The 16,418-nt window shown below is 32.6% G+C and overlaps 1 protein-coding gene and 1 pseudogene across 1 annotated transcript; both read left to right on the top strand.

The window, feature by feature from the left end:
* The first annotated feature begins 1,520 nt into the window (after positions 1-1,520).
* On the top strand, positions 1,521-4,408 carry LOC117921698 (receptor-like protein EIX1). The gene is made up of 3 exons (XM_034839657.1): positions 1,521-1,830; positions 2,645-3,561; positions 4,193-4,408. The coding sequence occupies exons 1-3, from the start codon at positions 1,769-1,771 to the stop codon at positions 4,285-4,287; spliced, it is 1,074 nt and encodes a 357-aa protein (XP_034695548.1). The 5' UTR covers positions 1,521-1,768; the 3' UTR covers positions 4,288-4,408.
* A 134-nt stretch (positions 4,409-4,542) lies between these two features.
* Positions 4,543-7,748, top strand: LOC117921697 (annotated as a pseudogene).
* The last annotated feature ends 8,670 nt before the right edge of the window (positions 7,749-16,418 follow it).

The following is a 16,418-nucleotide window of genomic DNA, read 5'->3' as shown; positions in this document are numbered from 1 at the left end:
TTACCAAAAAAAAATTATTTTCAACAAAAATTAAAATATATAAAATATCTATTATTTGCAAATATTCATCGAAGTCCTGTAAAATTTAAAATGCAATTGACAAGTCATAGACAATTATAGGGCCCTAATCTAGACGACCCAAACATGGAGTCAAAGTCAAGCTAATGCAAAATTTTCTTGATAAGGTAGCAAGATAGGAAAGAAAATATATGAAAAATGATTGAAGAAAAAATGGCCACCTTGGTAGACACGGCATAAACCTTGAATAAATGAATGAGGAAAATAATGTCCTTAAATTTCCCTTGACATGACATGACGAAAGTGCCTTTAAAAAGTGGCCACAATTTTTGGATTACTTTAAATAGTTGATTTGATTTATTGGATTGGATTAGTGCAAACCCAACTTTGATGGGCATGGTCATTCTATCCGAAATAATAACCTTATAATAGAAATTTTCAAATTTTTAAGAGATTTTATTTATTTTGGGGTGGTATGCTAAAATTGTTTTTTGATGTGTTATTGATTATTTTATTTTTTTCCCTTAATTTTTTATAAGATTGTGAAACATTACTTATAAACTTATTGGTTTTACTTGTATACATATTGATAAGACAACATGAAGATTGTGATATTTTGAGGAAGATTTTTCCATGACCCAATTCATAGAGGTAATGACTATCATTTATATGTGCATATTATTATTATTATTATTATTGACATCATGCAAAGTTAAAGTTTGGTTCAACATGATAGATTAAGTATTTTTATTTTTTTTAAAAATTAAGAGCTAATAGATTAAGATGGAGTTTTTTTAGTTACATATAAATAGAACTTAATTTAGCTTAATTTTAAATACAACTTAAAAGTATTAAGTATTAATTTAATTATTTTTTCACAATGTGAGTTAGGTCGGAGGGGTTAAAAGTATGAATCAGTTAACTTTTTAAATTAAGTAAAAAGTTACATATTTTAGTTTTTTCTATTTAATTAAAAATATTGATAAATAAGTTAAAAGTTGGAAAAAAAAATTAAAACAAATAGTTGAAGTTCGAAATTAAATTGCATTTTATATTAAGTTAAAAAAACAAACATCACTTAAATATTTTTTCTTGGCAAAAACTTTTTAGAAAAATTACTTCATATACACATTTTGATCATAATCAAGTAGTAGTAATTGGTTTCCCACCGTTTTAAGCCCAAAATGGTTGGAAAAGGTCACCTGAATTGGAAAGTGAATTGGTCAACAATTGAATCGGTTCAATTGGTTGGTCTAGTCTATTTTTAAAAATATTGCTAAAAAGAAAGGAAAGGAGTCTATCACTATCATCCACATGGTTTCTAGTTGAATTATCTTCTATATATGTCTCTGCATCCAAAGGAATGACTTCCCCAGAAAGAAAAAATAAAAAATTGGTAAGATCCTACTCCACTTATAATGCCAAGTTATCTACAGTGTTTCTCGCTATCTAATGCTTCAAGTTTTTTTTTTTTTTTTGTAGGTGATTTCTATAGTTGGAATGTTTTGATCAATAGCAATCATCAAAGCATATTTGATATTTGTTGGGATGATTTCAATTATATTTTCTTTGACATGTATTCAAATATGTTGTTTACTTGGGAATTTTTAATCTTATTAAACAAATGACTAGTTAAATTAAATATGTTATTAATTGTCTAATGTCTTGTTTCCATTACTAATTGAATTTTGTCACTATTTTTCTTGTTGTGTTGGAACTTAATTTTACTTGTTTCTACAGGTGTTCCTAGATGGAGAAAATTTCAATTCTCGACCATTCTATATTTAATAAAAAGAGAACTTACTTGTTAAGGTGAGACCATTTTGGGAAATTGCTTAAAAAATGATAAAGATGATCTTACGCACTTCAAAAATGGTCTCAAAGGTTCTAACAACCAGATTTCATCATGGAGAGGGCTCGATTGTTGTCAATGGGAGGGAATTGATTGTGAAAATAAAATAGGAGTTGTTATTTCAGTTGATCTTCATAACCCACATTCTCCTGATGAAGCATATGAGAATGAAACTTCTATGAACTTGAGTGGAGAGATTAGGCCTTCATTGATAGAACTCAAATCCTTGAGATATTTAGATTTGAGTGGGAACTTATTTGAGCATATTTCAATTCCTAAATTCTTTGGATAGTTAAAGAATTTAGAATATCTAAACCTATCAAATTGTGGGTTTAGTGGTGCAATTCCTCCTAGCTTGGGAAACCTCTCTAATTTGAAATTTCTTGATCTTTCTAGCCATGAATCTTTTGATTTATTTGTTAATTTTGAATCCTATGATTTATATGTTAATGATCTTGAATGGATGACTAGTCTTGTTTTACTTTACCAATAATGCCAAGTTGTCTCTAGTGTTTTCCTCTGCCTAATGCTTCTAAGCTTCTCTTGTGGGTGATTTCTATAGTTTTGATAAGCAACAATCATCATACCATGTTTGATATGGATATGTGTTCAAGTATGCCATCCATTTGACATGTTTTAATCTTATTAAACTTATGATTGATTAAAATATGTGTTATTTAATATCCAATAACTTGAAGTTTTGATTACTTATCAAATTTCATCACTATTTTGATTCTTCTATTGGAACTTAATATTAATTACTTGTTTTTATAGGTGTTCTTGGATGGAGAAAATTTCAATTCTTGGTTTCCTTTTTGTCATTCTATGTTTAATAACAAGAGATCTTGCTTGCAAGGGTGAAACCCTTGAGGCAAATTGCTTAAAAGCTGATCGAGAAGCTCTTCTTGACTTCAAAAATGGTCTCAAAGATTCTTCTAACAATCGGCTTTCATCATGGATAGGAGGCAATTGTTGTCAATGGGAGGGAATTGGTTGTGAAAATAACACAAGAGTTGTTATTTCAATCGATCTTCATAACCCATATTATCTTGAAGAGGCATATGAAAATTGGAGCTCAATGAACTTAAGCGGGGAGATCCGACCTTCTTTGATAGAACTCAAATCTTTGAGATCTTTAGATTTGAGTGGCAACTCATTTGAGCATATCCCAATTCCCAAATTCTTTGGATCTTTGAAAAATTTACAATATCTAAACTTATCAAATTGTGGATTCAGAGGTGCAATTCCTCCAACCTTGGGAAACCTTTCTAATTTGCAATTTCTTGATCTTTCTTCCATTGAATCTCAGTTATTTGTTAAGGACCTTGAATGGATGAGTAATCTTGTTTCCTTAAGGCATCTCAAGTTGAACTATGTCAACCTATCAATGGTAGGATCTCATTGGATGGAGGTATTCAACAAGCTTTCATTTTTAACAGAGTTGCACCTAGAAGATTGTGGGCTCTCTAGTTCAATTTCATCTCTAAACTCTATCAATTTTACTTCACTATCTGTCATAAGCATCAGTGGCAACTCTTTCCGGTCAAAGTTCCCAATATGGCTTCTAAACCTTAGCAGCCTTGTATACATTGATGTAAGCTTTAATAAGTTATATGGGCAGATTTCACCTGGCCTTGGGGAACTACCTAACTTGCAGCACTTGGATCTATCTTGGAACAAAAATCTCACAGGTAGTTGCTCTCAACTATTAAGCGGAAGCTGGAAGAAGATAGAATTTCTGAATTTGGCAAACAATAAATTTCTTAGTATGTTTTTGGCTTAGAAAAATTATTATTGCTTATTGATTTTGATACATCAAAATAATGAACTGGTTCTACAGTTTAACATTTGTTTTTAAAAAATATTTTGCATTAAATTATTCTGACTTTCTAATAATCTCTTACTTTTATCATTAAACCATCAAAGCAACGTCAATTATCTTCTCACCACTCATCAAATTATTTTCTCATAAACTCTCTCTTTTTTTTTTTTTGAAAATTATTTTAAATTAAATTATTTTTTACTCCTGATGATGCATGATTTGTCATAAATTCATTGCACAATTGACCAATAAAGGGCACTTTTTAGGGCTTTTGATGTATTTGAAAGATTACACTACAAAATCTAGGTTTTGGTTGTAAACAAATTTTAAAGTAGTTTTCTAAAATCATTTTTTGAGTTTTTAATAATAGTTTTACAAATATTATAATGTATTTTGTTTCTTGTAAACCTTTTTAAAATATTTTTTCAGAATCAATTTTTGAGTTTTTTTATAATAATTTTTACAAATATTTTTTCAAAATCAAATTTTGATGATTGCAGGAAGTTTCTATGAGTTTCTCGAAGAGATAAAAACTGCAGTTCTGAAGGTCCTTTACCAGAACTGGGGTATTTGGACTTGTCCTCGAATCAATTAGTGGGCCGATTGCCAGAACGGTTGAGTCAGCTGGAAAAACTTACATATTTGGATCTATCCGATAACAAGCTTCAAGGCCCTATCCCTGCTTCTTTTGGGACATTCAAAAATCTGAATGAGATGCGGCTTGGAGGGAATGAACTGAATGGGAGTCTCCCAGTTAGTTTTGGACAACTTTCTGAATTGGTTCTCTTGGATGTTTCTGGGAATCGCATGACTGGAATTCTTTCTGAAGAACATTTTTCAAAGTTAAGTAAGTTGAAGGAGTTGTGGATAAACGGAAATTCAGGTCTCGTTTTGAATGTTAGTTCCACTTGGGTCCCCCAATTCCAAATCACTAAACTAAGTATGGCTTCATGCAATTTAGGCCTTTATTCCCGACTTGGCTTAGGTCTCAAAAGGAGGTCTCCCTTCTGGATTTGTCAAATGCTAGCATCTCAGGTTTCATACCCAAGTGGTTTTGGAATATTTCTTTGAATCTGCAGGACTTAAGCCTTTCTCAGAATCAATTACAAGGTCAGCTACCAAATTCATTAAAATTTTCTTATGGTAGTCGTGTATATATTGATTCCATGTAAACACTTGTTTTTAAAAACTATTTTAAATTATATTTTCTCCACTCATTTGATTTATTATACCTTTTCTAAAAATTCCTTTCTCCTGAAATTTCTTATTTTTCATAAAATAAATAAATAAATAAATGAAATTATTTTAGTACTCTTGATGATGATTGCAGGTACAATTCCTGAATCGTTGAGTCAGTTGGAAAAACTTGCACATCTCGATGTATCTTGCAACAAGCTTCAAGGCCCTATTCCTACTTCTTTTGGAACATTCAAAAATCTGAATGAGATGCGGCTTGGAGGGAATGAACTGAATGGGAGTCTCCCAGTTAGTTTTGGACGACTTTCTGAATTGGTTCTCTTGGATGTTTCTGGGAATCGCATGACTGGAATTCTTTCTGAAGAACATTTTTCAAAGTTACGTAAGTTGAAGGAGTTGTGGATAAACGGAAATTCAGGTCTCGTTTTGAATGTTAGTTCCACTTGGGTCCCCCCATTCCAAATCACTAAACTAAGTATGGCTTCATGCAATTTAGGCCCTTTATTCCCGACTTGGCTTTGGTCTCAAAAGGAGGTCTTCTTTCTGGATTTGTCAAATGCTAGCATCTCAGGTTCCATACCAAATTGGTTTTGGAATACTTCTTTGAATATGTGGTTGTTAAGTCTTTCTAACAATCAGTTACAAGGTTAGCTACGAAATAAATTAAAATTTTCTTTTGGTAATCATATATATATTGATTCCATGTAAACACTTAGTTTTAAAAAAAATATTTTAAATTATCTTTTCTCCACTCATTCGATTTATTATACCTTTTTTTTTTTTTTTTTTTTTCTGAAAATTCCTTTCTCCTAAAATTTCTTATTTTTCATAAAATAAATATATAAATAAATGAAACTATTTTAATACTCTTGATGATGATTGCAGGTACAATTCCCGAATGGTTGAGTCATTTGGAAAAACTTACATTTCTCGATTTATCTAGCAACAAGCTTCAAGGCCCTATTCCTGCTTCTTTTGGGACATTCAAAAATCTGAGAGAGATGTGGCTTGGATCGAATGAACTGAATGGGAGTCTCCCGGTTAGTTTTGGACAACTTTCTGAATTGGTTAAATTGGATGTTTCTTTGAATCGCATGACTGGAATTCTTTCTGAAGAACATTTTTCAAAGTTAAGTAAGTTGAAGGAGTTGTGGATAAACGGAAATTCAGGTCTTGTTTTAAATGTTAGTTCCACTTGGGTCCCCCCATTCCAAGTCACTAATCTGAGTATGGCTTCATGCAATTTAGGCCCTTCATTCCCAAATTGGCTTAAGACTCAAAAGGAGGTCTTTTTTTTGGATTTGTCAAATGCTAGCATCTCAGGTTTCATACCCAAGTGGTTTTGGAATATTTCTTTAACCTGTCATACTTAAAACTTTCTCACAATCAGTTACAAGGTCAGCTACCAAATTCATTAAAATTTTCCACCAAAGGAGTCTATTTACTAGATTTCTCCTACAATAAATTTTCTGGCCCTATCCCACTGAGCATAGGTGAATCTATGTTAAACTTGATTACCTTTTCCTTTCAAAAAATCAACTAACAGGGACCATCCCAGATTCCATAGGACACATCACCTCTCTTCAAGTCATTGATTTTTCAAGGAATAATTTGACTGGAAGCATTCCTTATACCATAAATAATTGCTCTAGCCTAATTGTTCTAGACCTTGGAAATAACCATTTATCTGGGACGATACCAAAGTCATTGGGCCAGTTACAATGGCTCGAATCACTGCACCTGAATGACAACAAGCTTTCAGGAGGGCTCCCTCATCTTTCCAAAATTTATCAAGATTGGAACTCCTTGATCTCAGTTATAACCAACTATTGGGTAAGGTTCCTTCATGGATTGGAACTACTTTCAAAATCTTGTAATACTCAACTTGAGGTCAAATGTATTTTTTGGAAGACTTCCCCCACAGCTTTCAAATTTAAGCTCCCTACGTGTCTTAGACCTTGCACAAAACAGTCTAATGGGTGAAATTCCAATCACTTTTGTTGAGCTTAAAGCCATGGCTCAAGAGAATAATAAGAATATATATCCTTTGCATGGCAATGGGAGCAACTCTTGGTATGAAGAACGATTGGTTGTGAATATGAAAGGCCAAAGTCTTGAATACACCAGGACTCTTTTTCTTGTTGTAAGCATAGACCTATCCGACAATAATTTAAGTGGAGAGTTTCCCCAAGAAATAACAAAATTGTTTGGTTTGCTAGTTTTGAACTTATCGAGGAATCACATCATTGGCCAAATTCCTGAAAGCATTTCAATGCTGAAGCAGTTGTTATCTCTTGATTTGTCAAATAATAAGCTTTCTGGCACCCTTCCTTCAAGTATGGCTTCATTGACATTCTTAAGTTATTTGAATCTATCAAATAACAATTTCTCTGGTAAGATCCCCTTTATAGGGCAAATGACAACCTTCACTGAGTCAGGCTTTGTTGGAAACCCTAATCTTTGTGGAGCTCCACTAGTCACAAAATGCCAAGATGAAGATCTAGATAAAAAGCGTAGTGCTATTGAGGACAAAAATGATGGTGGCTACATTGATCAATGGTTTTACTTGAGTGTTGGCTTGGGATTTGCAATGGGTATTTTAATTCCATATTTTGTTTTGGCAACAAGAAAATCTTGGTGTGAGGCCTACTTTGATTTTGTGGATAAAATTGTCAAATGGTTGTTGAGAGGAAGAGCAACCTGTGCCAAAGATCACCTGCGAAGGTGATAAATTTTGTTTGTAGATCGTTATATGCTCTATGTATAATTGTAGGCTTTGGAAGTGAATTTCATTATAGTTGTAATAAAAGACAAGGTTTCTCTTTTAAGTCATTCAAAGAGAAATTTCTTGATATAAAAGGGGCCTTTATTAAGATAAATAGTGTATGTTTTCCCTTTGTGGATAATATAGTAGACCCCAAAAAATATTAAAAATGAATAGAATAAATTTCCAATTTCAAAATTTTAGATTCTCTTTGAAAAATATAATTATTAGTTATGTTTCCACTACCTTATAAAATTTGAGTAGGATATGATGATCATCCAATGTAAGATGTTTTAATTGTTTGTCCCAACTATATTTCTTTATTAACCTAAATCTATGACATTTTTTGCCCTTTTGGGGTCTATATAATTCTAGTTAATTTTGATGAAAAATGGCTAATATTTATAATTGGGGGAAAAAAAGTATTTTTGTTTCCAAGCAAATAAGTAGATCATAACTTTTTGAAGGTGAAAGACAAAAAGAAAATATGTGTGTTCTTATACAACATACCCATTTTTTGCATCACTCTTAAGCTAACTTATTTAGAGTGCATTTGACAGTTATTCTAGGAAGTGTTTCTAACATTTCTAACACTTTAAGATTTCATTTTTCAAGTACTATAAACGTTAAAAACACTTTCAAGAATCACTGTCACACACACTATTAATATGATCCATCCCTTAAGCTTCCAGGGGTTGGGAATGCTTTAGATTATATGTAGCACTTGCTTGGTTAGTCTTTTCCTTCTACCCAAAATTGAATACATAACCCATAACTACAACAAAACTTTTATTAAATTGAAAAGTCCTAAAATCATATTTTTTTGTTAAATATTTAACTTAAATTTTATCCATCTTCTACATTATATGTATTAGTTTTGCTCAATTAAAATAACTTTTATTCACCAAAACATGAATATTTAAACAAACCAGCTCCACCCAAGTATCAAATTCAACTTGGTCATAGAAATTTTCATTAACAAACGTCATCCTAGCACATGAAGGCAACAAATGATAACATCAGCCAAAAACAAGAGACAATGTAACCCCATTTTGGATTGTGTCACATATCCTCTCTAAAATGGATCAAAACCAAAACTGAAGTTTCAGAAGTGAGAAAATCACACGTTATTGGACTGAAGAAGTCATCAACCTGTAGAGAACTACGTCTAAGACAAAACCTCATTTCCTCCTAGCACAATTGTTCCTTCATTTGCTATGAGGTTGGTTATTTCTCAAGCAAATTCACAACCTGTTTTATTGCCAATTCCATTTGTTGTGTCTCTGAATCTTACTCCATCCATGGGAATTGAGTTTGAGACACCTTCCACTAGAGTATATACCATTCCTCCAACTATATTCAACTATATTAATACATGGAAACAAAATTGGAAGAGATTAGCACCCCATGTTAACTTTATAGTTCAAACATGGAAACAATAAGCAAGGTAAGTGAAGGAAGTACTCTCTTAACCTTGCTGGTAGAAGGGGAAGCCTTTCTACGTTAGCATTAGCAAATTAACTTAGAACTTCGGGAATGGGGAAATCATTTACCATAGTTGTAGGGTGTTTCCCTCGGCCCCATAAATTGAGGGTAGAAGTCATGATCTATCTCACTAAGATAATATGGGAATTCCAACCTTAGTAAATGTTGATTGCCACTTAATCCAACAACTTATGCGATTAGATAATAGATCAACAATGTATATTAAATGAAGCTGGTTAATAGTACAGATAATTGCCTCAACACTAGCCTCCATGGCATTCTTTCATACATGGATTCAATACAAAGGGAATACATAAGCGGTGAGGTTCAAACCTAAGACCTCTCAGAAGCCAAGGATTCTGCACCATTTTAAACTATAAATATAAATAAAAAGTTTAAGCAACAAGGTAATTGACAAACAAGGCATATTGACATGATTAACAACAAAAGTAAAATGGGATTTTCCCTTCTTCAGCAAGAAAATCTTTTGGTGAAACACTTTATCAAACACATTAGAGGACTTCCATTTGCACCCACCAAGTGATGTGGGCATCCACCTTGCACAACCCATGCCCCCAAGAATTAGAATTCATTGCTCACTTTAATGCAAAGTGGGGCAAAAGAACATACCTCTCCCAACCCCCAAAATCTAAATCGTAGGAAACATCGATGAATTTGATACTTCACAATTCCAACCAAAAGAGAAAATGTGGCACCTGCACAAAAAAAAAAAAAAAAAAGTAAATAAATAAAAGAAAAAATTTCCTTAAAATCCAAAAGTAGCATTCTTTGTCACTTTCTAGGTTAGCAGTAACTTGAAGTAACTACCAGTCTCATATGTTAAAAACACATTTTTCGGCAATGTTTGGTTATCAATTTGGAGCCACTTTCTTGGTTTTGAACTCCATAAAAATCTGCCCTAGACAAACCCAAATTAAATAATTTAGGTTTCTACATAAGGGACTGTTAATGCAGTCTTAAAAAAACCTTAATTCTACAATGAGAGTCAGATGAGAAGTATTGTAAAATTGAAAATTTAACAACAGATTCCTGGAGAAAAAGCTTCCTTTTTACTAGAAAGTGATCTGCCAGTTTTTCCAGAGTTTAGTGCATAAGAAGAAACGAGATAATCAACTATACTTTCATACTAATGCACCACAGGACTCTATTGCCTTTTGAGACCATTTAGGATATGCTTGTTGCCCTAGGAGACGAAACCTAGGTAGGTGGATTAGGCTATCTTTGGAGTTGGTTTATAGGAAACACACAAGGTTTCCATTCTAAGATCATGTCTTTAGAGCCGGTATCCATTCCAAAGAGAGGAGAGGCCTTATCATTCCCATTTCTGATGCACTCAGATCAGCTAGTTGGAGTTGATGTTTCAACTATCATTCCTCCTAGCATGGCCATCCCTTCATCTACCACTCCTCCAAGGTTCCAACTATATTCTTTCAGTCTGTAACTAGATTCTTCAACTATATTAATACATGAAAACAAAATTGGAAGGGATTGACACCTCATGTTCACCTTATAGATAAAACATGGAAACAAGAAGCACAGTAAGTGAAAGAAGTACCCTTCCAACTTGTTGGTAGAAAGGGAAAGCCTTTCTTGCATTAGCAAATTAACTTAGTAAGCTGGGAGTAGAGAGAAACCATTTTCCTTAGTTGTAGGTTGCTTCCATTGGCCCCATAAACTAAGAAAAAAGTCATCTACCTCACCAATATAAGATAGAAATTCCGACCTTAATTAGCAAATGTTGGTTACCAATTAATCCAACAGCTTACCTGTTGCCCATCTTCTTTTTTCCTCGCACAATCGATAGTAGGTTGACTTGGGTATTTAAGCCAACTTTTAAACTTGATATGCAAATTCTTTAGGCATATTAGATTGAAAAATTAAATAGGCAAATAGTTACTACTATCATTTTTCCTCAAATTACCCATAAGGAATTACACCAGGTCTTGCCCCTATCTTCCCCCACCCCAACCTTCTAGCATCTAGAAACATATCCAAACAGGTTCCAAGAACTGAAATTCATAGTTCACTCCAATGCTAACGTGGGCAAAGGAGCATACATCTCCCCACCCCCATAATCTAAATTGTAGGAAAACAATGACAAATTTGATGTTTCACAATTGTGATGAAAAGAGGAAAAAAAACCCCGAAAGTTCTTGGTCACTTTCTAGGTTAAAAGTAACTAGCATTATCATCTGCTAAAAGCTTAAAACTCATTTTGGGGTAATATTTGTTCATCAATTTAGATCCACTTTCTTTGTTTTGAAGCCCATGAAAAACCACCCAAATTGAATCATTCAGGTTATTGCATATGAGACTGTTAATATAGTCTTAAAAGATCCTAATTCTACAACAAGGATGATACCCAATTGGTTTTAGGAATATTTATTCTCAACTATTGTTTTTAAATCTTCCTTTGAATCAGTTATATGGTCAATTACCAAATCAGTTAAATATGGCCCCTTGGGCATCTATTGATTTCAGCTCCAAACTATTTGAAGGTCCAATTCCTCTACCAAACCATGGGTGCTTGATGTAGGACAACCCTAGGATGGTTGCCTACACCTAAGGGTAGGTGGGTTAGGGTTTTATTTTTAGGGTGTAAGGAGAGGAACAAGGAATAAATTTTATGGTAGAGAAAATTATAAGATAAGAAATAGAGAGAAAGAAGAAACAATGAAGAAAAGATGGAAAACTTTAGAGTCTCACTAAGGCCTTCTAGGAGTCTCACCTAGAAGAAAATCAATGGAGTCTCACCATTGAGGGTTGCAACCTTGCAATGAAAGAAAGTATAATATTATTCATCAATTTATTCCTTTGATTTACATTGATTAGTCTATTTATAGGCTTCTCTAAGAAATCCAAAGTCTACTAGGACTCTAAAAACCTATTATGATTCTAATTCTAATTATAACATCCAAAGTCTACTAAGACTCTAATAACCTATCATGACTCAAATTCTAATTATATATAACTCAACTAGCTAATCCTAATTTGATTCCAACAAATATTAATCCTAATTTAATTCCAAGTAATATTAATCCTACTTTAATTACAACTAATACTAATTCCCTTTCTTGATATATATCTTGAAGACTCATCCTCATCAGTGCTACTCACTTGATCCATCCAACAATAAATTTTCTAGTTCTATCCTAGCCAAAATAGGTGAATCCATCCCAAATTTGTTTGTATTTTCTCTTTCAGGCAATCAAATGATAGGAATCATCCCAAAGTCTATAGGACATATACGACATCTTCAAATCCTTGATTTTTCAAGGAATAGTCTAACATGAAGCATTCCTTCATCTATAAATAATTGCATGAACCTATACTTTCTAATCCTTGGAAAGAACAATTTATTGGGGACTATTCCAAAATCTTTTGGTCGGTTAGAATGGCTTCAATCACTTCACTTAAACAAGAACAAGCTTTCAGGTGATATTCCAATATGGATTGGAGCTGTTTTCACATTGGTTTGATTTCTTAAGTTGAGTTCAAATGCATTTTTTGGAGGACTTCATTTTGAGTTGTCAAATTCAAGTTCATTGCATATCTTATACCTTGTTGAAAACAATTTGAGTGGTAGTAGTCGATGCACTTTGGGTGATCCAATGACTTAAAAGCAAAATATAAGCCGCTATCTATACCCAACACCTGATAAGGCCCGATCCTATGAATATAGTTTGATCTTGAAAGTGAAAGACCAAGATCTAGAATATATCAAGTCTATTTCTCTCATAGTCAGTATTGATTTATCCACCAATAACTTTAGTGCAGAGTTTCCAATAGGAATAACAAATTTATTGATTCCTTAATTTTTCTACATTTTAAATTTAATAAATCTAAAACAATATTTTCTCATATATATATGTGTGTGTATGACTACACTAGGTAAATAATTGCAAACCAAAAACACCCTCTTCAAATTCTCTTGGTTTTCATAAACTAAACAACAAGATTCTACATTCATTCAAATTACATCCAAAACAACAACACTTAAATTATTACCAAATACATAAAACAAACACCAACCTCAAATTTCCTAAGTTTCCATATTCACATTACTATTATTTATGGTGTTGTAATGAGGAAAATGCTTGCAAAATAAAAATAAAAAATTGCAAGGATTAGGGAACAAGAACAGATGGAGCAAAAGAACTTGGTCTTGGTTTTGGGGGAGATTAGGATACAACACACACATAAATTGCAGTGAAGATGCCTTTCAACTACTCGAGCTCCTTCTCTTTTTATCACCTTTTCTCTCATATCAAACACTCGAAATATACTCATGATCTTCCATTTCCCTTGTCTCCCATATTTGGTTCATTTCTTTCTCTTGGATTTTCTATTGTGTATTTGTGATTGTTTAGAGGATTTATTTGATGGGTTTGTTGCACAAAAATATCAAAGAAGGCAGAAAGGTTCGCAAGTGAATGGTGATGTGTTTCTGATATGGCTTCTACAAATTGAGTGGAATATGGAGAGTATTAGGCCAGCTAGAAGCATAATGGTGTAAAATTCTTTCTACCATTTTTTTTAAAAAAAAAAAAGAAAATATGAAATATATACATTATTTACAAATATTCATTAAAACTCCTATAAACTTTAAAATGCAACAGATACTTTCAAACGATTCTTAAAACAATGAAAAAAAATCCTAGAAACATTTTTACTAACATACAATTTTTAAGAAATCCCATATATTTTGAAGCGGTATGCTAAAACTTGTGCATATGTATTTTTTTTTCTTTTTATAATATTATCAAACATGACTTCTACACATGATTTATCATCATAGGTCATGCTCAAGGGATAAGTGGAGTACATCACACAAAGTTAGAGTTTGGGCCATTATATATTACATATTAAGTACTTTTTCTTTCAAAAATAATTTAGGAAATATAGCTTAAATCTTTTTCTGTAGAAGAAAAATTTTAGAAACATAGATAATTGTAAATTTGATTTTTACTTGATATATGCCTAAATAAAGACCAAAATAAAAGGACAAAAAAGGATCACTATGATATACATAGTTTGAACTTGAATTTGCTTCTATTCTTTGTTAATTAACCAATCAACTATTTATATTACCAAATCAAATTATTAGCTTAATAGTATGTTAAAATTTTAACTGATGATAAGTCATGAGTTTAAATTTTATAGATGTTTATTTTCCTCATCTTGGTGCAAGGTGAAGTGTTTTAATTTTAAACCAAGTCCCTAAATGATTTGATAAAATTATTAACAAGATCAAATTATAGAGTGGATCCGATTTTCAAGGATCAAATTTAGAAATATTTAATTTTTAATCAAGTATTTATAAAAGCATTCAATATTGTAGGGATCACTACAACTCATCTAACAACTTTGATGAAACATAGAAGAATTGATAATCATTCATTGAACTTTCTTATAGCTTTAGGTATTATGTATTATTTAGGTGGAGTTAAAGAGATGGAATGAGTAGCTTTCTATAGATTGAGAGAAAAAATATGTTAATAAATATATAAATAATTGAAAGGTAATTAATTTACAAAGGATTACTAATTAATGATCAAGTTGCAGTAACATCAAATGAACTAGGTAATTGCCAAAGTTCTAACACTATAATTCTTTTATGAATGATAAGATGGTTATTGACTTCATAACATGATTAGCTAATTCATATATTATCATATTATATCCTTCCTTGTATTGAATTAAGGAGTATATTTTATATGAGATGACAAGATAATAAACTCCTAAAGTAAAGTTTCAAGCGAAGATAGGGACATAGGTTCCTACTGTTATTATAGAGTCTTTAAAAGCATGACATGATGTAATAAATTTGGAATTCTTTATTTAATGATATTCCAGTTTCACTTTTATCTATCTTTATTCTATGCATTATGCTTTATGAGCATTCTTGCCTACATCTTTTGCATTGTATGTGATTTGAGTGTTGTAAACCCTCTATTTATCCTCTTGGCACATTCCATCCAAGATTGCCTTTCTATTTCTCTATTGTCTTATTGTGCACTTATGATATTTTTTAAGCCATTTTTGAGCTCTCATTGGTGGTCCACTATAACTATTTCAATCACTATTTTTGGATTTTCTATGAGAGACATTTTGGAGGGATTAGGTGGATCCCAACCTTGATTTTAGTGACCCCTGATTCCTAGTTCAGGACTTTGTTTTGATTGATTTCTAGTGCATTTAGGTTTGTGCTTATTTTACCATGGCATAGTTTTAGGATTAGGTGAGTTTGGATTGATATTGATTTTTTTTATTGTGTGTAGGCTATTTTGGATATTTGATTGCATGCGAGGGATATATGGATTTTCTTTTAATTGTATGAAACTTATTTTTGTTTTTTGTGTGCATGTATTTGGATTTTTATCCTTAAATATATGACTTTTGATTTCTTATTTTTAGTTGTGTAATTTTGAGGGTGTTTTAATTTTATTTTTGCATGAGGTCACTTTTAGATATGAGGTAGTGCATAATTAACATTAGGAATATTCATGCATGGGTCCAAAGGCAAGGTTTCATGACATAGGCTTCTAGAAGAAAGGCATTATCATGTGACTATTGTGGAATTTTGAGGTCACTTAGGTTCTAGGAGAGAAGCACCATCACATGGCTATTATGTAACTTGGAGAAGGTTATTTAAGCTTGGGAAGAGAAGTGCTCCATCACGCGACTATCATGCAGTCTAAGAGGGTCATGTAGGTGCGTGTGGGTAGCATGATCACCGGATGTAAGTGGAGTCCTCTGGAAGACTCCACTTACATGATCGACTTGGGAGGAAGAAAGCATGATCTTTTCTCTGAGAAAAAATTTCATCACCGACATCAGAGTCCATCACCGCCTTCATGAAATTCATCACCGCCACTAGAGCTCTCCATCACCACCATGAATATCATCGTTGCTCCAGGTTTAGGTCCACCATTTGAGTTTGCCGTGACCGCCATGAAGATCAGCAGTGCTACAAGTCACCACCGCCATTAGAGCTTTCCATTTCCGACACTAGAAGGTTTTTAATTAGACTTTGGATTTCGGTCCACATTTCATCTTGCAGTCACCATCTTCAGACCTGCATTTCGCCATTTTGGTACGTGCAACAATTCATCTCAAAAGCTCGTCTTCATCGACACCACATCTTCATCTTCATCATCTGGAGTGAAAATTTTCGACAACAACAGATCACTGCTCATGATCTCCATTGGTCTCGCAACACACCTAGACAGCTTCTCCATTTATCCACCCACAACATC

The sequence above is a fragment of the Vitis riparia genome, chromosome 9 (genome assembly GCF_004353265.1).
Source record: "Vitis riparia cultivar Riparia Gloire de Montpellier isolate 1030 chromosome 9, EGFV_Vit.rip_1.0, whole genome shotgun sequence".
Classification (NCBI taxonomy): Eukaryota; Viridiplantae; Streptophyta; class Magnoliopsida; order Vitales; family Vitaceae; genus Vitis; species Vitis riparia.
This window is presented reverse-complemented; position numbering and strand designations above follow the sequence as displayed.

What these genes read in the sequence shown, in the direction of transcription:
- LOC117921698 (XM_034839657.1), top strand. Translation starts at nt 1,769, where the DNA reads ATGGAGAAAATTTCAATTCTCGACCATTCTATATTTAATAAAAAGAGA. An exon ending in AAGAGAACTTACTTGTTAAG is followed by an intron (nt 1,831 to 2,644) that starts GTGAGACCATTT and finishes TTGTTTTTATAG; the next exon opens with GTGTTCTTGGATGGAGAAAA. An exon ending in TTGGAACAAAAATCTCACAG is followed by an intron (nt 3,562 to 4,192) that starts GTAGTTGCTCTC and finishes TGATGATTGCAG; the next exon opens with GAAGTTTCTATGAGTTTCTC.